At 37.4% G+C, this 23,717-nt stretch overlaps 1 protein-coding gene across 3 annotated transcripts in view; it reads right to left on the reverse strand.

The window, feature by feature from the left end:
* Window positions 1–2,115: 2,115 nt before the first annotated feature.
* Window positions 2,116–23,717, reverse strand: part of LRP6 (LDL receptor related protein 6) — a 242,831-nt gene continuing 221,229 nt past the window's right edge. For all 3 annotated transcript variants that reach the window (XM_077170087.1, XM_077170085.1, XM_077170086.1), the window contains 3 exons: window positions 23,187–23,323; window positions 22,471–22,568; window positions 2,116–5,652 (listed from right to left, as the gene is read on the reverse strand). In XM_077170087.1, the coding sequence (XP_077026202.1) occupies window positions 5,358–5,652; window positions 22,471–22,568; window positions 23,187–23,323 (530 nt within the window). In that variant the 3' untranslated portion in view covers window positions 2,116–5,357. The remainder of the gene's footprint in view (window positions 5,653–22,470; window positions 22,569–23,186; window positions 23,324–23,717) is intronic.

Below are 23,717 nucleotides of genomic sequence, written 5' to 3' on the forward strand. Positions count from 1 at the left end.
AAATTCAATAAATTTAAAAGAGTTAAAATCATAGAGTCTCTCCAGCTATTATGGAATTAAATTTTAAAATAACAAAATGATATCTGGAAAATCTTCAAATATTTCAAAACTAAACACCACACTTTTATGTCATCTATGGGCCAAAGAAGAAATCACAAGCAAAATTATAAAATGTTTAAACAGAATGAAAATGAAAACATGTAAAACGTAAGATGCAGATAAAGCAGGGCTTATGGGGAAATACATAGCTTTATATACTTACAGTAGAAAAGTATATGGTCAATGATACAAAGCTTCCATCTTAAGCTACCAAATAGATAAAAGGGAATAATGAACAGAAATTAGTGAAATAGAAAAGGGACACAACACTGAGAAAATCAATTGAACCAAGAGCTGATTCTTTGAAAAGATAAAGTCACTATCTCTAAGAAACAGCTGATTACTGGACAAAATATGAAATCTTCAAGTACACACAATTGGGTAATGGTAGTTGCATAGTTTTGGTGGGGAGTTTTTGCGGGATGATCATAAGTAAAAAGCTCTCAAGATGACTTCTGTTTACTTTGCAGCTGGTGTTATAAGAGGGGCCTGGGATTGCTTCCCTTTTAGGAGGCATAAATTCCTTTGGAATGCAGAGCAAGACCAGAGAAGTGCCCAGGAAAAGAAGGCTTTGAAAAATAGGCATCTCCACACAATGGGATACTTGTGTTTGGGTTTCAAAAGATTCTATCTTGTCATTAAAAATTGCCTGAAATGCTTTATATATAAATACTTCTCTGAAACAGGTAGTGGAACTGGCTAATTAAGGAATCAAGATTCAGAAAAGAGACTATACCAACAAATATCAAGAATAAAGGAGTCCAAATTTGCTTTGAAAGTTAGTGTGGAACAGAGATCAGAATATAGATCCCAAACCACTGTCATCCTCCTTCCACCCACTGCCAAACCCTGTCCCTGATCAAAACCTTTGCACTGAAGCTTCTCATACTCAAATTGCAAATTTTCTGTCAAGCTTGGCCATTAAATCGGTTGATTATTTTCAGGAAAAATGGGAACTTTAGCGTAATGCCTACTGCACAGCAAACCTCGGATAAATGTTAGCATAATTCTCCTTCACTTCCAGCGTGCTTAATGGGGAAGATGTAGAGTTTTACAGGTAAATAAGTCTGAGTCTGCAAATGCAAATATCAGAAAGTTTTCTAGAGGCAAAAAAAAATTGTGCAGACTGTATGATGTTCTAAATGGGTAGAAACAAAACTGAGCACAGTAATTAGTCATGTGAATTAAATCTACAGAAACAATGCAATCGTACACAAAGCAAAGGATTAAAATGCAAAGGACTACAGAAACAGCTGAAAACTGGTCTCTGGAAAGAGGGACCCAAAACAAATTGCACCTTTCCTGCATTCTTGAGTGTGCCCTTAAATTAGGCAAGCAAATCGTAGCTGTCTGCTCACTCAGGAAGTTTCTGCCTTTGCTTTCTTTCACTCAACTGGGAACTGCACAACTTCATGATTTTGTTACCTTCCAGAGAAAATCATGGAAGGAGTGAGCAGAGACGCTGCAGTAAGCTCACTTAACTTTTCAAGAATATTCCTAGCTAAGGAAACAAGTTTGTATTAAAACCTGTTTTCCATTTAACCTTCTGCTGCTTGAACTCAGCTGCTGGCAAATTAAAAAGCAGCCTTTCTCTCTTTCAATCAAACCAGTGACTTTAAGACTTAGGCCCAGGGACCCAATAGCCATCATCCACTCTCATGGAAAAGTATCACATCTTACTAGGCTTTGCACCAAAAAATACCATGTTCACTTAAGAAACTAATTTTCAGGAAGCAAAGGGGGACTTGGAATCCACTCCCTACAGGAGTTTACTGAAAATTGAAAATGAGCAGCTGTAAAGCAGATTAAATTCCTTATTCTCTGTTCCCAAACATAGGTATTGCCAGCAGAAAACTAAGCAACAGCTCTTCTCAAACTCTTTCCAAGGCAGTATTTTATTTGAAATGCAAATGATAAAGGGGGGCTTTGTTTTGTCTGAAACATAATAGCCTTACTTATATCATAGCAAAACACAACCATGGCCTGGTTCAATTTCCCACTTAAAAGAAATGACACTTTTATTTTTCCAGTTTTATTATAAAAATCAACATTTCATTTGTTACAACTCAGCTTATTGTAATAATCAAAAAAAGGGAATTTATACAAGGTATTTTTATACAGCTTACAATTAAAGCACTTATTTTACAAAAAGGGGGAAGTGAATAGTGGACAAGGGCTGACCAAATGTTGGCCATTATAATATAAATACATCCTTGCAAAGCACCATCGTACCAAAGTCAATGAACAAGAAATACCAGCTGACTTTAAGACAATGACAAAGATTAAAGCTTAAGAAAAAATTAAAAAACACAAAGGATAAACATCTGAAAGCAGCACCAGATCCTTCACTTGAAAGTAAGGCTCATCCAGCTTAAACTTATTGGTTTCCTCCTTAAAATTTTCTTTATTAACCCCAGATACTTAAAACCCACACAAAAATTGTATCTTAATTAGACTTTTTTTGCTTTATTTTCCTCTTATTACCTTTATATATGCATTGCACCTTATATGTGTATTGTCCCCTAATTATATTTGATTTAAAAACAAAACCAAAAAGAAGGGACCGTTAAGCAAATGTATGCTGTCTCTAATTTTTTGGTGTTGACTTTTGGGCAAACCCTAAGTGGCCAGAGGAAATTTAAAAGTTAGTCTATATTTCACTTCTGAGTACAAAAATCATTTAATTTGAAATTATATCTGTGAAGTCATAACTATTTCATTTTTTCAGCAATAAACATTCTTAGACTTACAGATTTGCCTTATAATAAACAAAAACAAGGTCAAGTTTACATTGAAGAGGATGAAGGAGAGTTCGTAACTTTTAATTCCAGTAATTTAGATAAACTAATAATAAATTTTTCCTGAATTTGAAAATTCTCTCATTAAAAAGTAAAGATCCACTCTCAACTACCCCAGAAAGAGGATACCATGATTAAGCTGAACTGCCTTCAAATAATTTCAAACAAATTGGCACACATATTAGTATTTTGCAAGAAGAGGCCATTGCCATCGCAGTACAAGCACTTGGACTGAGATATAACAAGGCAATATTCTTCTTAGTTCTGTATAGTGCAAGTTTCCACATGGGAAGCCCACCAGATAAAGATGCACATTAAAAAATGTAAACATATAGAATTCTCAAATTCTAATTGACCCCCAGTTATTGCTAACCTTTCCATCTTCATTTAAGTATCAAGTGCCCCTGTGTGTCACAGAATGCATGTTCAATGTCCATTCTACATTAGACTGTGAGCACTTTGTCCCATCAACAGAAGAGTTAATGCTTGTCTGACTGAAATGCAAGACACTGATGGATTACCATTTATATGCAAAATCAAGTGCACCTGATTCATATATGCTGTCCCCAACAATTTAAATGTTATTCTTAGACCACATTTTTCCTCTTTAGAAAGTTTACTTAGATATTTTTTAAATCGCTTAAAAAGTTTTTCACCCCTGCCATAATTCTGAATCCTTTCACCCATTTTTTTCCCTTGGGCCCTGGAACCTAAAGAGGCCTCAGCAAGACAGAATTATGAAAAAAAAATCATTCAACAACTAACTGACCAACATGTGTAAAGGTAAAAATACATTAGTTTAAAAACATTCATTTTTTAGCAGAGAAGTGCTGGAAACATGTAAAATGCAGGAAACTAACTTCTGGCAAGGTAAAAGAGCAGTACTAGAATCATTCCACAGGTCAGCCCCAAGAGCTGAAATATAGCAGCCCCAGTGCCATACATGGCAGCAGGTCAGGAAGATTACATGAGACCTCCATTATACCCCTCCTCCCAGGTTCAGACAGCTTAGAAGTTAATAATACATCTTCTCGCTTGATCTACATTTTAAAATTTGTTGTCATCTTAATCCATAATGGGGCTAGAAAGAATATATTTTACAATATGTAAGAGGTGATTATAAGAAGAGTTCGTGGGTAATTTGAAAACAATCTAACATTCACAGTGGGTAACAAGGTGATATTAAATTCATGTCACACATTAAAAGAGGTATGTATACAGACATGATTATGAGAAAAACTGACTTAAAGAACATGAAAATGGCACAGTTAATACAGAAAAGAAAATCATGTGGCAACCAATAAAGTTTTTTAAATAGACTGTCTCTAACCAGAATATACTTAAATGTTTTACTAGGAAAATACACACACACACACACACACATACATATATATATGATTTTATATATTGTGATATATGTTGAAAGTACTGCAAGGATATATGATTAATTTACAACAAAAACAGTAATGGTTAAATTTGTAATTCTTAAACATTGTCTATAAATGTCATAAAAAGACATTTTAAGGAGCATTAAAATAATCTTAGAAGTAAAGAAGAGCAATATTATGTCTAACTGTTGATTATTATGCAAAAATAGCAGTCAAATTGAAGAATGAGACCTATTGGGGAATGAAGTTAGTGGAACCATTAAAATCAAACTTCAATTTAGAAAATTCCATTTAATCAAAAGTTTGAATAAATCATGGTATCTTAGCTAAAATGGCTACAAAGTTGCTGGGGGAGGCAGCAAGAAAGAAACCTAGAAAGGAAACTAATTTTTGATGAGAGATGTGAGCTCTAAGGTAGGGACAGAAGACTCCCTCAGCACCTTACCAGACAGCTGATCTCTCCTGCAGTGGCAACACCCAGAATGGGTTTTTATAAATATATCTCTATTTCTTTACTAAAATTACTGGATTCCTAGAGAAAACATAAAGCCCTTTGTCCAAGGTTAGTATTAATTCCTTTTTTTCTTCCATGATTCCTTAACCTTGTTGGCCCACAAATGTTAGTTAACATGAAGGCTATTTATTTGGCTACTGCCAAGTATCTAAGGTTTGATGCTCTGAAATGGACTTAATTTCTTCTTTTTGGTATCAATATAGCCCAGATAGTCCTGGTCAGGGATGCCTTTATCATTACTCTTTCTTTTATATTCAGTCACTTCACCAGGTTTAAGGCATGCTTTGTGTATTCAGTTTGCAAAAATAAAACTTTAGTACAAATTTATTTTATACAAATTTTATGGCACAAGCAGCAAATATGCTGTTTTAAGAAAATATATAAATATCCTTTTCTTCTGTACAAATATCTCCAGTATTCCCTATCCCATTTTATAATTTTTAACTGTACATGGTCTGCCTCATCCTTCTCTAATAACTCCCTCCCCCCCTCCAGATCTCTTCCAAATTTGTATTTACATTTTTGTGTTGGAGGCAGTCAGAGGAGGAGGGCTTCTCCTTAGGAGGAGTCTGTACAGGGAGAGGGTGGTGGTGGATAGAGGTGATGAGAGTAGCTCCTTTCTGTGTATGGAGAAGGTGGGCAGCTTTCATAATTCTCCTCTGCCGACAAGTATTGGCTTCGGGGTGTGGGAGGAGGGGGCACAGGCTCTGAGTCATAGTTCAAGTCACTAGTGTAGCCCTTGGCTGTTGCCACTGATGTCATTCTCCGGCTTGGAGCATAGTCACTGTCACAAACATCTGTGCTGCAGGGTGTGGTGGGTGGTGCAAAGTGCCGATAACTGTACGGTCTGTAGCTGGTAAAGGGAGAAAATCAAAAGAAGCAGAATTAGTTTTACCGAAAAGTGATTTTCCCCACCGCAATACAGAGGTATTAGATGTAAACTTAACTTCGAAAGCAATAAATTTCTGCAATTTAAATTTGCACAGACCAAGAGGCAATTTTCAAAAGCAGACTGGAGGAAGACGAAACCATGTATTTTTATACTTGCAAACAAGATGTGATTAGAGGCAAGTAAATATCGGTAGGATGGGAAAGTAGAAGGGAAAGCAATCTAACCTCTGGGTGTGCTGATATATTTTCAAGTTAAACTTTATCATGGAATAAAAGAAGACTATTCAAAGCTGTATATAATGGTCATCTTTGCATAATCTCTGTTATACATCTTGTGCTTGGTCTGTGAAGTAGACCTCCCCCAATTTCTGCAGTTTCCATGGCTTCTGAGAAGAATGTGAAGAATGTGTCTTTACATATTTCACATGACTCAAACATATTAACGTTCCCTCAACATTCTTTAACAGCTCCAAAAACTGATATGGCAGTTCAATGATGTCCAAAGACTTCATTTCCTTTTTAAAAACTCAAATAATGTACAGATGAATTTTGTACAGGCTGAATTTTGGTAGGCAGCCCAAGGGTCTCTGTTACCCTATTATAGCATACCTCAGAATACTGTAGGCTTGGCTCAGACCACTGCAATCTAAAAATTACCTTTGTACTGTACTGTGGTCTATTTAGTGTGCAACAGCATTACGTCTTAAAAAACAATGTATATACCTTAATTTAAAAATACTTTATTACTAAAAAATGATAACCATCTTCTGAGCATTCAGCAAGTCATAATCTTTTTGCTGGGGAGAACCTGGCCATGATGTTGATGACAGCTGATGAAACAGGGTGTGGTTGCTGAAGCTGAACTGACTGTGGCAATTTTTTATAATAAGACAACAATGAAGTTTTCAACATCAATAGACTCTTCCTTTCATGAAAGATTTCTCTGTAGCATACAGTGCTATTTAGTAACATTTTATCCATATTCAATCCTCTCAAATATTCTAAATCCTTTGTTGTCATTTCACAGATTTCAAAGCATCTTTACCAGAAGTAGGTTCCATCTCCAGAAGCTACTGTCTTTGCCCAGCCATTAGAAGCAACTCCTCATTTTATGAGTTTGGAGCAACTCAGTCACATCTTCCAGCTCCACTTCTAATTTTAGTTCTCTTGCTATTTCCAACAAGTCTGTAGTAACTTCCCCTACCGAAATCTTGAACCCCTCGAAGCCATTTATGAGGGTTGGAATTTCTTCCAAACTTCTGTTAATGTTGATATTTTTACCTCCTTCCATGGATAATGAATGTTCTTAATGGCATCCTGAATGGTGAATCCTTTCCAGAAGGTCTTTCAATCGACTTTGTCAAGCACCATCAGAGAAAACACTTTCTATGGCAACTACAGCTTTCTAAAATGTTTTTTTTTTTTAAATAATAAAACTTAAAAGTTGGGCGGTGCAATGGTGGCTCAGTGGCAGAATTCTCACCTGCCATGCCAGAGACCCAGGTTCAATTCCCGATGCCTGCCCACGCAAAAAAAAAAAAAAAATTTTTTTAAGTCAAAATGACCCCTTGATCCATAGGGTGCAGAATGGATGTTGTGATAGCAGGCATGAAAGCAATATTTATCTCATTGCACATATCCCCCAGAGGTCTTGGGTAACCAGGTGCATTGTCAACAAGCAGTCCTATTTTGAAAGAAATCTGTTTGAACAGCAGGTCTCAATAGTGGGCTGAAAATATTCAACATTCAGTAAACCATGTTGAAAACAGATGTACTGTTTTATTTTCCATTCAAAGAATAAGAGTAGATTTAGCAAAATTCTTAAGGGCTCTGAGATTTTCAGGATGATAAATGAGCATTGGCTTCAACTTAAAGTCACCAGCTGCATTAGCACCTCACAAGAGAGTCATCTTGTCCTTTGAAGGCTGGCATTGATTTCTCTCTAGCTATGAAAGTGCTGATGGCATCTTCCAATAGAAGTCTGCTTTGTTTACACTGAAAATCTGTTTAGTGTAGCCACCTTCATCAATTATCTCAGCTAGATCTTCTGGATCACTTGCTGCAGATTCTACATTAGTATTTGCTGCTTCACATTGCACATTTATGTTATAGAGATGGCATTTTTCTTTAAACCTCATGAACCAACCTCTGTTATCTTCAAACTTTCTTTCTGCAGCTTCCTCATCTCTCTCAGCCTTCAAAGAATTGGAAAACATTAGGGCTTTGCTCTGGCTTAATAGAATGTTTGGCCAGACATTAAAATTTTCTCCATATCAGCAACAAAGCTGCTTTGGTTTCTTATCATTCATGTGTTCTCTGAAGTACCATTTTCTTTAAAAGCAGATCTATTGAGTTTTATTCACTCACCATAAAATTCATCCATTACTCCCAAAAGAAAAATGCAATACAACTTATACCCTTTTATTATGGACACAGCACTGGTGTGGTACCTGTGTTACAACCAATAAGAGAACATTAAAATATTACTGTTAATTATAGTTCATTGTTTGCGTAAGGTGTATTTTTTTTTCCATACACCACCCTATTGTTAACACCCTGTAATACTATCATGTATTTGTTTTAATACATGAAAGAACATTCTTATATCATACTATTAACTAGAGTCATGGCCCACAATAAGGTTCACTGTTAATACAGTTTCATGTTTTATCCTCTAGCTTTCTTTCTAGTGACACAACTCTAAGCTTCCCCGTTCAATCACATTCACAACATAATCTGGCACTGTTAATTACATTCACAATAACGTGCTTCCATCTGCTCTATCCATCTCCAAACATTTACAATCAACCTAATTAAATTATGCATCCGCTCCCCCATTCTCTACCCTCATCCTATCTCTTGGTATTATATATTCCAGATTTTAACTATATGAGTTTGCTTATTAGAATTTGATACTAGTAAGATCATATAATATTTGTTCATTTGTTTCTGGCTTATTTTACTCAAGGTTCATCCACGTTGTCACATGTACCAGAACTTCATTTTTTTTTACTGAATAATATTTCATAGTATGTATATACCATATCTTGATTTAGGCATTCATCAACTGATAGATACTTGTCTTGCTTCCATCCCTTGGCAATAATAATGCCGTGAATGCTATGAATATTAGTATGCAAATGCCTGTTCACGTCCCTGCTTTCAGTTATTCTGGGTATAACTAGTAGCAGAATTGCAGGATCATATGGCAATTCCATGTTTAGTTTCCTGAGGAACCACCAAACTGTCTTCCACAGTGGCTGTACCATTCTACATTCCTACCAGCAGAGAATGAGTGTTCCTATTTTCCATATTCTCTTCTCAACACTGCAGTCTTCTGTTTTGTTTTTTAAACAGAGGCCATTCTAGTGGGTGTGAAATGATATCTCATTGTGGTCTGGATTTGCATTTCCCTAACAGCTAGCGACATTCAACAGCTTTTCATGTGCTTTTTATCCATCTGTATTTCCTCTTTGGAAAACTGTGTATTCAAGTCCTTGGCCCATTTTAAAACTAGGGTGTTTTTATTGTTGAGTTGTAGGATTTCTTTATATATTCTAAATATTATTGGACATGTGGTTTCCATTTTCTATCACTGAGAAGGTTGCCTTTTCACTTTCTTGACAAAGTCAACTGAACACAAAAGTATTTAACTTTGAGGAGGTCCCATTTATCTATTTTTTTATTGTTGCTTGTGCTTTGGGTGTAATGTCTAAAACCGCTGCTTACCACATGATCTTGAGGATGCTTCCCTACATTTTCTTCTGGGAATTTTATGGTTCCGGTCCTTACATTTAGGTCTTTGGTCCATTTTGAGTTAATTTTTGTGTAAGGTATGAGATGGGGTCCTCTTTCATTCTTTTGCACATGGATAGCCAGTTCTCCTAGCAACAGTTATTTAAGAGACTGATCTGCCCCAGTTAAGTGGACATTTCAACCTTGTCAAATATCAATTGACCATATATGTGAGGTTCTATTTCTGAACTCTCAATTCGATTCTATTGGTCAACATATCTCTTACTGCGATTACCATACTGTTTTGTCCGCTGCAGCTTTGTAATATGCGTTAAACTCACCAAGTGTGAGTCCTCCAACTTTATTCTTCTTTTTCAAGATGTTTTTGGCTACTAGGGGCCCCAAATCTTTCCAAATAAATTTGATAATTAGCATTTCCCTATCTTGCAAAGTAGGCTGTTGGACTTTTGATTGGGATTGCACTGAATCGGTAAATCAATGTGCATGCAACGGACATCTTAACAATATTTAGTCTTCCAATCCACGAACAAGGAATGAAAAAATGTGCTTCCATTTATTTAAGTCTTCTTTGACTTATTTTAGCAATGTTTTATAGTTTTCTGCATTCAAGTCCTTTACAACTGTCATGGTCAGGTTCATGTGTCAACTTGGCCAAGTGGTGGTACCTGTTTGTATGGTTGGGCAAGTGCTGGCCTGTCAGTTGTGATGAGGACATTTCATAGAATAAAATCATGATCATGTCAGCTGCATCCACAGCTGACTCCATTTGTAATCAACCAAAGGGGACTGTCTTCTGCAATAGTGATGCTTAATCTAGTCACTGGAAGCCTTTTAAGGAAGATTCAGAAGAGACAGTCTTCCTTCCTGCTTTGGCTGGCAATCCTCTCCTGTGGAGTTCATCCAGACCTTCCATCGGAATCGTCAGCTTCACAGCCTGCCCTGAGGATTTTGGACTCTGCGTTCCCATGGTCATGTGAGACACTTTTTTTTTTTTTTTTTTTTTTTTTTTTTTTTTAAAGGAAAGACAGAGAGAGAAGGAAGGAAGGATAGAAGGAAGGAAGGAAGGAAGAAAGGGAAACAACTTTTTAAACATTTTCTTGTTTTATTGTATTTTGTTTTTCCGTTTTTTGTTACATGGGCTGGGGCCGGGAATCGAACCGAGGTCCTCCGGCATAGCAGGCAAGCACTTTGCCCGCTGAGCCACCGCGGCCCGCCCATGTGAGACACTTTTATAAATTTTTTTATATTTGCGAGTGTTCCCTGTTGATTCTGTTTCTCTAGAGAACCCTAACTAATACAACAACCTTGGTTTCTCTCTCATTTGAAAAGGTACATGGCGAACACGGCATCATCTGCTAGCTTTCTCTCCTGGCTTCCTGCTTCATGAAGCTCCCTAGGAGGCATTTTCCTTTTTCATCTCCAAATGTCGCTGGATCATGGACTCTCTGCTTTCGTGGCTATGTCATTCTTTGCTCTCTCAGAACTCTTGCATTCTCCAAAATTTCCTCTTTTATAGGATTCTAGTAAACTAATCAAGACCCACCTGGAATGGGTGGAGACACGTCTCCACCTGTCAAATTTAATACCCATGCTGATTGAGTCACATCTCCATGGAATAAGCAAATTAAAGTTTCCAACATAGGCAACTGAATAGGGATCAGGAGAAGCAGCTGCCTTTACAAAATGGGATTAGGATTAAAACATGGCTTTTCTAGGGTATATATATATCCTTTCAAACCAGCACAGTAATGAATACACAGCTATGTGATGATATTGTGAGCCACTGACTGTACACCATGTATGAAATGTTTGTAAGTTAAGAATATTTGTGTGTTAAAATTATTATTATTTTTTTACATGGGCAGGCACTGGGAAGCGAACCCGGGTCCTCTGGCATGGCAGGCGAGCATTCTAGCCTGCTGAGCCACCGTGGCCCGCACTGTATGTTAAATTTTATCAGTAAAAATATTTTTAAAAATCCAATGATTTACTACACAGGCAGTACTAACTTCAACCATTGTAATCCTCTGGTTTTTACATGTCATATCTTATTTTTGCCTCTCTTTTTACCCTTTTAGCTACCCTTACTGGTAGTCTTCATTTGTACATTCTCTTCTAAGTCTGTCTCTCCTGTCTTTTCCTTTCAGCCTTCAGAAGTCCCTTTAGAATTTCTTGTAGGGCAGTTGTGTTGATGATGAACTCTTTCAGCCTTTGTTTATCTATGAATATTTTAAACTCTCCCTTTTTTTTTTTATATATATTTTTTTTATTAATTAAAAAAAGAATTAACAAAACAATTAGAAATCATTCCAATCTACATGTACAATCAGTAATTCTTAATAACATCACATAGTTGCATATTCATCATTTCTTAGTACATTTACATCAATTTAGAAAAAGAAATAAAAAGACAACAGAATAAGAATTAAAACAATAATAGAAAGAAAAAAAAACAAAAAAAACAAAAACAAAAAACCTATACCTCACATGCAGCTTCATTCAGTGTTTTAACATAATTGCATTACAATTGGGTAGTATTGTGCTGTCCATTTCTGAGTTTTTATATCCAGTCCCGTTGTACAGTCTGTATCCCTTCATCTCCAATTATCCCTTCTCTTTTTTTTTTTAATTAACGGAAAAAAAGAAATTAACCCAACATTTAGAGATCATACCATTCTACACATGCAATCATTAATTCTTAACATCATCACATAGATGCATGATCATCATTTCTTAGTACATTTGCATTGGTTTAGAAGAACTAGCAACATAACCGAAAAAGATATAGAATGTTAATATAGAGAAAAAAATAAAAGTACTAATAGTAAAATCAAAACAAAACAAAACAAAACAAAACAAAAACCTATAGCTCAGATGCAGCTTCATTCAGTGTTTTAACATGATTACTTTACAATTAGGTATTATCGTGCTGTCCATTTTTGAGTTTTTGTATCTAGTCCTGTTGCACAGTCTGTATCCCTTCAGCTTCAATTACCCATTGTCTTACCCTGTTTCTAACTCCTGCTGAACTCTGTTACCAATGACATATTTCAAGTTTATTCTCGAATGTCCGTTCACATCAGTGGGACCATACAGTATTTGTCCTTTAGTTTTTGGCTGGATTCACTCAGCATAATATTCTCTAGGTCCATCCATGTTATTACATGGTTCATAAGTTTATCTTGTCTTAAAGCTGCATAATATTCCATCGTATGTATATACCACAGTTTGTTTAGCCACTCTTCTGTTGATGGAGATTTTGGCTGTTTCCATCTCTTTGCAATTGTAAATAATGCTGCTATAAACATTGGTGTGCAAATGTCCGTTTGTGTCTTTGCCCTTAAGTCCTTTGAGTAGATACCTAGCAATGGTATTGCTGGGTCGTATGGCAATTCTATATTCAGCTTTTTGAGGAACCGCCAAACTGCCTTCCACAGTGGTTGCACCCTTTGACATTCCCACCAACAGTGGATAAGTGTGCCTCTTTCTCCACATCCTCTCCAGCACTTGTCATTTTCTGTTTTGTTGATAATGGCCATTCTGGTGGGTGTGAGATGATATCTCATTGTGGTTTTGATTTGCATTTCTCTAATGGCCAGGGACATTGAGCATCTCTTCATGTGCCTCTTGGCCATCCGTATTTCCTCTTCTGAGAGGTGTCTGTTCAAGTCTTTTTCCCATTTTGTAATTGGGTTGGCTGTCTTTTTGTTGTTGAGATGAACAATCTCTTTATAAATTCTGGATACTAGACCTTTATCTGATATATCATTTCCAAATATTGTCTCCCATTGTGAAGGCTGTCTTTCTACTTTCTTGATGAAGTTCTTTGATGCACAAAAGTGTTTAATTTTGAGGAGTTCCCATTTATTTATTTCCTTCTTCAGTGCTCTTGCTTTAGGTTTAAGGTCCATAAAACCGCCTCCAGTTGTAAGATCCATAAGATATCTCCCAACATTTTCCTCTAACTGTTTTATGGTCTTAGACCTAATGTTTAGATCTTTGATCCATTTTGAGTTAACTTTTGTATAGGGTGTGAGAGATGGGTCTTCTTTCATTCTTTTGCATATGGATATCCAGTTCTCTAGGCACCATTTATTGAAGAGACTGCTCTGTCCCAGGTGAGTTGGCTTGACTGCCTTATCAAAGATCAAATGTCCATAGATGAGAGGGTCTATATCTGAGCACTCTATTCGATTCCATTGGTCGATATATCTATCTTTATGCCAATACCATGCTGTTTTGACCACTGTGGCTTCATAATATGCCTTAAAGTCAGGCAGCGCGAGACCTCCAGCTTCGTTTTTTTTCCTCAAGATGTTTTTAGCAATTCGGGGCACCCTGCCCTTCCAGATAAATTTGCTTATTGGTTTTTCTATTTCTGAAAAATACGTTGTTGGGATTTTGATTGGTATTGCATTGAATCTGTAAATCAATTTAGGTAGGATTGACATCTTAACTATATTTAGTCTTCCAATCCATGAACACGGTATGCCCTTCCATCTGTTTAGGTCTTCTGTGATTTCTTTTAGCAGTTTTTTGTAGTTTTCTTTATATAGGTTTTTTGTCTCTTTAGTTAAATTTATTCCTAGGTATTTTATTCTTTTAGTTGCAATTGTAAATGGGATTCGTTTCTTGATTTCCCCCTCAGCTTGTTCATTACTAGTGTATAGAAATGCTACAGATTTTTGAATGTTGATCTTGTAACCTGCTACTTTGCTGTACTCATTTATTAGCTCTAGTAGTTTTGTTGTGGATTTTTCCGGGTTTTCGACGTATAGTATCATATCGTCTGCAAACAGTGATAGTTTTACTTCTTCCTTTCCAATTTTGATGCCTTGTATTTCTTTTTCTTGTCTAATTGCTCTGGCTAGAACCTCCAACACAATGTTGAATAATAGTGGTGATAGTGGACATCCTTGTCTTGTTCCTGATCTTAGGGGGAAAGTTTTCAATTTTTCCCCATTGAGGATGATATTAGCTGTGGGTTTTTCATATATTCCCTCTATCATTTTAAGGAAGTTCCCTTGTATTCCTATCTTTTGAAGTGTTTTCAACAGGAAAGGATGTTGAATCTTGTCGAATGCCTTCTCTGCATCAATTGAGATGATCATGTGATTTTTCTGCTTTGATTTGTTGATATGGTGTATTACATTAATTGATTTTCTTATGTTGAACCATCCTTGCATACCTGGGATGAATCCTACTTGGTCATGATGTATAATTCTTTTAATGTGTTGTTGGATACGATTTGCTAGAATTTTATTGAGGATTTTTGCATCTATATTCATTAGAGAGATTGGTCTGTAGTTTTCTTTTTCTGTAATATCTTTGCCTGGTTTTGGTATGAGGGTGATGTTGGCTTCATAGAATGAATTAGGTAGTTTTCCCTCCACTTCGATTTTTTTGAAGAGTTTGAAGAGAATTGGTACTAATTCTTTCTGGAACGTTTGGTAGAATTCACATGTGAAGCCATCTGGTCCTGGACTTTTCTTTTTAGGAAGCTTTTGAATGACTAATTCAATTTCTTTACTTGTGATTGGTTTGTTGAGGTCATCTATGTCTTCTTGAGTCAAAGTTGGTTGTTCATGTCTTTCCAGGAACCCGTCCATTTCCTCTAAATTGTTGTATTTATTAGCGTAAAGTTGTTCATAGTATCCTGTTATTACCTCCTTTATTTCTGTGAGGTCAGTGGTTATGTCTCCTCTTCCATTTCTGATCTTATTTATTTGCATCCTCTCTCTTCTTCTTTTTGTCAATCTTGCTAAGGGCCCATCAATCTTATTGATTTTCTCATAGAACCAACTTCTGGCCTTATTGATTTTCTCTATTGTTTTCATGTTTTCAATTTCATTTATTTCTGCTCTAATCTTTGTTATTTCTTTCCTTTTGCTTGCTTTGGGGTTAGCTTGCTGTTCTTTCTCCAGTTCTTCCAAATGGATAGTTAATTCCTGAATTTTTGCCTTTTCTTCTTTTCTGATATAGGCATTTAGAGCAATAAATTTCCCTCTTAGCACTGCCTTTGCTGCGTCCCATAAGTTTTGATATGTTGTGTTTTCATTTTCATTCGCCTCGAGGTATTTGCTAATTTCTCTTGCAATTTCTTCTTTGACCCAGTCGTTGTTTAGGAGTGTGTTGTTGAGCCTCCACGTATTTGTGAATTTTCTGGCACTCTGCCTATTATTGATTTCCAACATCATTCCTTTATGGTCCGAGAAAGTGTTGTGTAAGATTTCAATCTTTTTAAATTTGTTGAGACTTGCTTTGTGACCCAGCATATGGTCTATCTTTGAGAATGATCCATGAGCACTTGAGAAAAAGGTGTATCCTGCTGTTGTGGGATGTAATGTCCTATAAATGTCTATTAAGTCTAGTTCATTTATAGTAATATTCAGATTCTCTATTTCTTTGTTGATCCTCTGTCTAGATGTTCTGTCCCTTGATGAGAGTGGTGAGTTGAAGTCTCCAACTATTATGGTATATGAGTCTATTTCCCTTTTCAGTGTTTGCAGTATATTCCTCACGTATTTTGGGGCATTCTGATTCGGTGCGTAAATATTTATGATTGTTATGTCTTCTTGTTTAATTGTTCCTTTTATTAGTATATAGTGTCCTTCTTTGTCTCTTTTAACTGTTTTACATTTGAAGTCTAATTTGTTGGATATTAGTATAGCCACTCCTGCTCTTTTCTGGTTGTTATTTGCATGAAATATCTTTTCCCAACCTTTCACTTTCAACCTATGTTTATCTTTGGGTCTAAGATGTGTTTCCTGTAGACAGCATATAGAAGGATCCTGTTTTTTGATCCATTCTGCCAATCTATGTCTTTTGATTGGGGAATTCAGTCCATTGACATTTAGTGTTATTACTGTTTGGATAATATTTTCCTCTAACATTTTGCCTTTTGTATTATATATATCATATCTGATTTTCCTTCTTTCTACACTCTTTTCCATATCTCTCTCTTCTGTCTTTTTGTATCTGACTCTAGTGCTCCCTTTAGTATTTCTTGCAGAGCTGGTCTCTTGGTCACAAATTCTTTCAGTGACTTTTTGTCTGAGAATGTTTTAATTTCTCCCTCATTTTTGAAGGATAATTTTGCTGGATATAGGAGTCTTGGTTGGCAGTTTTTCTCTTTTAGTATTTTAAATATATCATCCCACTGTCTTCTAGCTTCCATGGTTTCTGCTGAGAAATCTACACAAAGTCTTATTGGGTTTCCCTTGTATGTAATGGATTGTTTTTCTCTTGCTGCTTTCAAGATCTTCTCTTTCTCTTTGACCTCTGACATTCTAACTAGTAAGTGTCTTGGAGAACGCCTATTTGGGTCTAATCTCTTTGGGGTGCGCTGCACTTCTTGGATCTGTAATTTTAGGTCTTTCATAAGAGTTGGGAAATTTTCAGTGATAATTTCTTCCATTAGTTTTTCTCCTCCTTTTCCCTTCTCTTCTCCTTCTGGGACACCCACAACACGTATATTTGTGCGGTTCATATTGTCCTTGAGTTCCCTGATACCCTGTTCAAATTTTTCCATTCTTTTCCCTATAGTTTCTGTTTCTTTTTGGAATTCAGATGTTCCATCCTCCAAATCACTAATTCTATCTTCTGTCTCTTTAAATCTATCATTGTAGCTATCCATTATTTTTTCTATGTTTGCTACTTTATCCTTCACTTCCATAAGTTCTGCGATTTGTTTTTTCAGCTTTTCTATTTCTTCTTTATGTTCAGCCCATGTCCTCTTCATGTCCTCCCTCAATTTATCGATTTCATTTTTGAAGAGGTTTTCCATTTCTGTTCGTATATTCAGCATTAGTTGTCTCAGCTCTTGTGTCTCATTTGAGCTATTGGTTTGTTCCTTTGACTGAGCCATATTCTCAATCTTTTGAGCGTGGACAGTTATCTTCTGCTGCTGGCGTCTGGGCATTTATTCAGATTTCTCTTGGTGTTGGACCCAGCAAGGTTGTAATATTTTTCTGTGAAATCTCTGGGTTCTGTTTTTCTTATCCTGCCCAGTAGGTGGCGCTCGTGGCACACGTTTGTCTGCGGGTCCCACCAGTAAAAGGTGCTGTGGGACCTTAAACTTTGGAAAACTCTCGCCGTCCTGGGGGTTCGCTAGCCGAAGCGGCTTGAGCCGGCCCGGGGTCCGAACGCAGGGAGGGTTGCTGGTCGCCGCAGCCAGGGAAAGAGCCCGTCCGAATTTCCTAGTCGGCCCTGGGCAACAAGCGTGGCGGGAGGGCGCCAGCGGCAGTGGCCCGCCCGAGAGAGTCCACGTTCCCCGGGAGTCACGGGGTCACCGTTCTCCGCGGCCTGGGGGTTTCCGATCCAATTCTCTCAGTTGGTCCGGGGGCTGCGCGTGGTGTGGGCGCCAGTCGCCTTGGTTTCAGGGGACCACCTCTCCAATTCTCCCAGCCGGCCCGGGAAGGGGGAAGGGAGTAACTCCGGCCGCTTGCCACCCCGCCCGGTAAGGCCCGCGCGCCTCGGCGATCTCACCCGAGCTGCTTCTCTCAGCCAGCCAGCCGTTCCAGGATGGGGTACGCTGTCTTTTTTATCTCTGTTGTGGCTTTGGGCGCTTTCTGTATCGTTTCTACTCCCCTAGTAGGTGTCCTGGAGAAGAAACTAAGATCCGCGCGTCTTACTAAGCCGCCATCTTCCAGGAAGTCCTCTCCCTTTTTTGAAGGGCAGTTTTTCTGGATAAAAATTTCTTGCCTGGAAGGTTTTCTTTTACAGGACCGTAAATATATTATGCCGCTGCTTTCTCGCCTCCGTGGTTTCTGATGAGAAATTGGCACTTAGACCTTATTGCATTTCCCTTGTATGTGACAAATCACTTTTCTTTTGCTGATTTAGGATTCTTTCATCTTTGGTCTCTGACATTCTGTTTAGTATGTGTCTTAGAGTAGGTTCATTAGGATTTATTCTGTTTGGAGTTTGTTGCAATCGAAACATGCATATTTATGCCCTTCATGTATACTGATGTCCTTCATATAAGTTGGGAAATATTTGGGTATTATTTCCTTAAATATTGATTTTGCTACCTTTCCCATCTCTTCTTCTGGGACAGTCACGATGTATATGTTTTTATGCTTTGTACTGCATTCAAATTCCTGAAATCCTGGTCAATTTTTCCCATTCTTTTCACTATCTGTTCTCCTGTCTGTAAGATTTCAACTGTACTGTCTTCTAACTTGCTGATTCTTTTTTCCGTGTTTTTAAATCTCATTTGCATGCCTCTAGTGTATTTTTAACCTCTTCTGTTGTGTCTTTCATTCCCATAAACTGTTCCTTTCTGTGGTAATTAGGTTCAGGTGTCAAGTTGACCATGTGAAGGTGCTGTTGCTGTGGCCATAAGCCAGTGGCATGTGAAGCTCACCCCTTGCTGATTACATCTGGGATTGGCCAGGGGGAGTGCTTGCTGTAATGAATGATGTTTGATTTAACTGGCTGGATGCTTAAATGAGAGGGTCAATGCAGCACCTTCCTCACCATACCTCATCTCAGCACTTGCAGCTCTCAGCACAGGCCTCTGGTGATACAGAAAGGAAAATGGCAATACACCCCGGGGAAAGCTGTTGGAACCCAGAAGCCTGGAGAGAAGGCCACCAGAGATCGCCTTGTGATTTCTCATGTGAGAGAGAACCTCAGATGAAAGTTAGCTGCCTTTTCTCTGAAGAACTACATGTTTTTATAAATCCCCTTTTATTAAAAGCCAATCCATCTCTGGTGTGTTGCATTCTGGCAGCTTTGGCAGACTAAAACACTTTCCATATTTTTAAATTCTTCTTAATGCTCACCTAGTATCTTCTTACTATCCTTTATCTCTTTAGCCACATTTTCCTTCATTTCCTTGCACTTACTTAGGAGATGTGTTTGAACATCTTTGATTATTTATTCCCAATTCTGTCTCTCCTTTTAATTTGTTCCTTTGGGCATAGCTTCCTGTGTCTTAGTATTATGGACTTGTAATTTTTTCTGGTGTGTAGGCATTTAATTATCTTAATGAGTTGAGTCCAGAGGTTGGTTTCTCTCTCTTGCCTAGGGTTTTCTTGTTGGCTTTGTGCTAAAGCACTTCTTTGACACTTGATTCAACTTATTATAGACCTTTAGAATAGCTTATGTTTAATTCTTCAGATTTTTTTCAGCACTCATAAATTCATCTGATTCCTGACCTGGATTTAGGGTATAATGTTTGAGACTACACTATTTGTGCAATTGTTTCACCCCTAGGAGAAAGCTTCCTTTTCCCTATTTCTTCTCTGAGAATGTTTATTTGTTCTATTTATTTCTCATTTGCCTCTATATATTTTTAGCACTCTTTTCACTGTCTCTATAGGGCAGAGGGGTCACCCCAGACAAGTCTTTCTAAGTCAGTATTTCCCCTTAAAAACCAGGCCAGGGATTCATGGAGAGGACAAAGATCAGTTCCAAAGTTCCCTGGGAAGCACACATGGAAGGACGTTAAATTTTTCTTCGATGGCTCCCTGAATCTGTGCTTTCCCCACCTGTCCAGTAGATGGCACCCTCCAGCCAACTATTCCCTGCAGTCCTAAGGTACTACTGTGCCTTTAAGTCTCAACTGACTCCTCCCCTGTCAGGGACAGGGTTGAAATGGAGGCTATCAGCTGCTTTTGTCTAGCACAGAGCTGGGACCAAGCCAACTAATTCACTAATCAAAAGCCCCGAATAGTACTGGGCCATGCCCCTTCCACCACTACCAGCCCCTCCACTATAAGTTTTCTTAGGGAAGAGATGGCCTACAGCAAACTATTCTCCACAGCTCTAAGAAGGCAACATGACTCTAAGTATTCCCTGCTTCCACCCCTATCAGGGGTGGGGATGAATCAGAGCCTGTGGCTAGCTTTTGTTCTGGGTGGGCTGAAACTGTAGCTGCCCTCAGAGCTGAGACCCAGTGTTCCTAATTTGCAAATCAAAAGCCAAGACTGGTGCTCAGCCATGCCCTCCCCTCTCCCAACCCCTCCCTCACCCATTCTTGGGAAGAAACCACCCTTTAGCAAACTGTTTCCTTTAGCCCCAAGAAGGCACTGCATCTCTGAATCATTCCCACTTCCATCCATGTCAGGAATGGGGTTGAAACAGAGGTTGCCAGCTGCTTTCTGTCCTGGGCTGGTCGAAACATAGCTGCCCTCGGAGCTGGAACTGGATCCTGTGGTGGCCTACCACGAGGGTGGGGAATGGAAATGAGTTTCCAAATGTGGAGAATTCAATTCACAGTACTTTCACTGCAGCTTACCACTTTCTTACTTCAGTTCTTCCCTGGATGCTGTACAATGAATGTTCTTCTAGCTTCGTTTGAGATCCCCAAAGAGTTGTTTCTGACAGTTCTGGGATGCTTACTGGCTGTTCTTGAGGATGAACTGAGTCCTGGAGCTTCCTATCCCACCATCAAACCATCTGATACAACTTAAGCCTTGCCAGAGAAATGATTGCCTAAAGACCAACTTACATGACCTGCCAAGCAGGTTCTTAAAGGTTTTTACTACCAGTACTGACATGATGTCATAGTTTATTTTAGGTCCTACCCTTCTGTCGAATAAGATATCAAGTCTGGTGAAATTTATTGGGTCAACATCTTAAAGGCCCAATAATTCTATTTTCATGAAAGAAAATTAAATGTAATTAACAAAATTCTTAAGCCCCAGGTTAGACAAAAGTATCAACAAATGATGAAAGATTTAAGCTCAGAAGAGAAATAGAACCCAGGCTTAATCTGAGACAGGGGAAATAATTAAATAAGAATTGTTTTGTTTGTTTGTTTTGTATGCTGTATGGCAGGGTCACATTTCATTATTTTTCCACATGAGTATCCCAATATAATATTGCAGCACCATTTGATTTTTTTGTTTCTATTTTGTTTTTGTTTATTTTGCTTGTTTGTTTTTTGGAAATACATGGACCAGGACTTTAACCTGGGTCTCCTGCACGGCAAGCAAGAAAACTACTACTGCACTACCCTTGACCCTCTTAAATAAGAACTGTTTTTGATGCCACTATGTTTGCTTTAATCAAACTTACCGTTTTTTTCCAATTTTACTTAAATTAATTTTTTTAAATAAAATTTTAGGTCTTTCCTTTTGCTTTTCATTTTTCAGGCTTCTGCCTTGTCTGTTTTAGCTCTTTAGAAAAAAACTGCATCAGGGAAAGCAACATTTAAAATAAAACAGTAAAAGAAATCAGTTCAGAGCTAAGTATAACTCAAACAGTCATATCTATAAAATGAAATGAGATTTCTGAATGAGACACTATAAACAATTTCTACATATCTACAGTTATATCAATTCATGGTAATTTGACAGGAATGCTAGTAAATACCTTATCTAGACAGGATACCATAATCACTAGGCACTCACTGTTTAAACACATTATCATGCTGCTGAGTTTCTGCTGGCCTTTTATATAAGATGGAAGAGTAATGCTGATACAAGAGTACTTACTGGCTTAACACACTCTACAGACTCACAAATCAGCACAAAGACATAATTTCCCTTTTTCGGCTTACAAATACGTCTCTCATTTAATCTATTCCATGCAACTACATACGAAATCTTTTGTTCCACATCATAACACATGTAAGCAAAGACTGAATTTATGCTTCTCTCAACTGCTCTCAGGTTCTGCACACAACAACTCTACTCTTTAGAGCTCTCATACTGCCAATACACAGTCTTATCCTAACATTCCATTCTCAGATCAAACCTAAACTGAGCAGTAACCTATTCTGAAATCAGTCACTTCAGTAACTTTTCCTTATAATACTGCAAAAATCTGGAATTCTACTTTATCATTCTAAAAGCCAGCATTTATGAGTATCTTTAAAAAAATGTATAATACACTAAAGGAAAAGGATATGTGGTAGAAAGGGGGATGTCAGCATTGCCAAGAAAAGACACCCATACTGCTCTCCAGTGACCATCATTTACTCTTTTGGAACTATACTGATCCTACAACAAGTATGCACCTTCCTTCAAATAAGTACTTTGACTTATATCAGAAGAGGAAGTGTATTTATTACCTGTATGATCTGTGAGTGGAAGGACTGTTTGAAGAATAACCAAATTCCATAGTATAATGTGATCGTTCTGTGACTGGAGATGGAGGAGGATTCAAAATCTAAAAAGAAAAATATTAAAGTAGCAATAGTCTACCACAGACACTTTCCTTCAACTGCTCTTTCTCTTCTATTTGTATTTCTTCCCATTACATGTTTCCTAAGAATTGACCTCAAATAGTATGACAGGATTGTGGTCCCTCCTGCCATGAGACACAGTTTCATTACAGCTAAACTAGAGCGAAGTGATGAGAAAGAAATCTGTAATCGTCATCTTACTGGTTTAAATTCAGCATAGTTGGGTTCTGATTTTTTTAATTATAAATGTTTAGAGAAAAATTACTGACTGAGGAGAAGCTCTGAGTGAGCTCTCTCTTTGGGAAGGTCATGTAATGAAGGTCTTGGTTTCTGAGAGGTATCATTATTTAAAATATGAAATAAATGCCCATTGCTTTCAATTATGCTGACTATTACAAGATAAACTTAAAGATTTATAAGCATGGACAGTGATGCTATTAGTGATGGTAAATCCCTCTTGGCACATTACATGACTAAATGCTACCCTGGAATTTATTTTTATATTACAATCATTGAACATTCACATTTAAACAAATTAAAAGTCTAAGACCTGATACATTTTAGCATTCAAAGTGATACAAAGGAAAACAAAGACTGCTTACTGCAGGGAAGTAAGTGCCTTTGGTGCTTGAAGAACTACTTGATGATGCTCCTGTGACATGGGCCCGGTCATAGGGTGGTCCACTGCTTCCTCCCATGATACTGAGGGAGCTGATCATTGATTTACCACGAGACATTCCTAAAATAGAGAGGAATAAATGCAGGGACAGTGATGATAGAGTTATACAGAGAAGGTAGCATTTAACAAATAAGTATGACTGCTGAATTATTATGTTGCTATTTCTTTAGTCTCCAGTATCTTAGAGCAGCTAGAAATAAAAACCTAAGATGGTAGAATCATAACCTATACCAAACTCTGAAATCTGTTCTACAACAAATTGTTGCAAAGTGCTTTGAAATTTATTGCTTTTTTTGCATATGTGTTATTTTTCACAAAAAAGAAAAATGAAATTTCTTCTAGCCTCTCGTGTTTTGGAGCAGCTAGAAGGGAAAATCTGAAATAGTGGAATACTAATCCATAACAAACTCTGAAATCTGTTCTGTATTTACTTAGTGAAGTATACTTTCAAAAT

Source organism: Tamandua tetradactyla, chromosome 7, assembly GCF_023851605.1.
Source record: "Tamandua tetradactyla isolate mTamTet1 chromosome 7, mTamTet1.pri, whole genome shotgun sequence".
Lineage (NCBI taxonomy): Eukaryota > Metazoa > Chordata > Mammalia > Pilosa > Myrmecophagidae > Tamandua > Tamandua tetradactyla.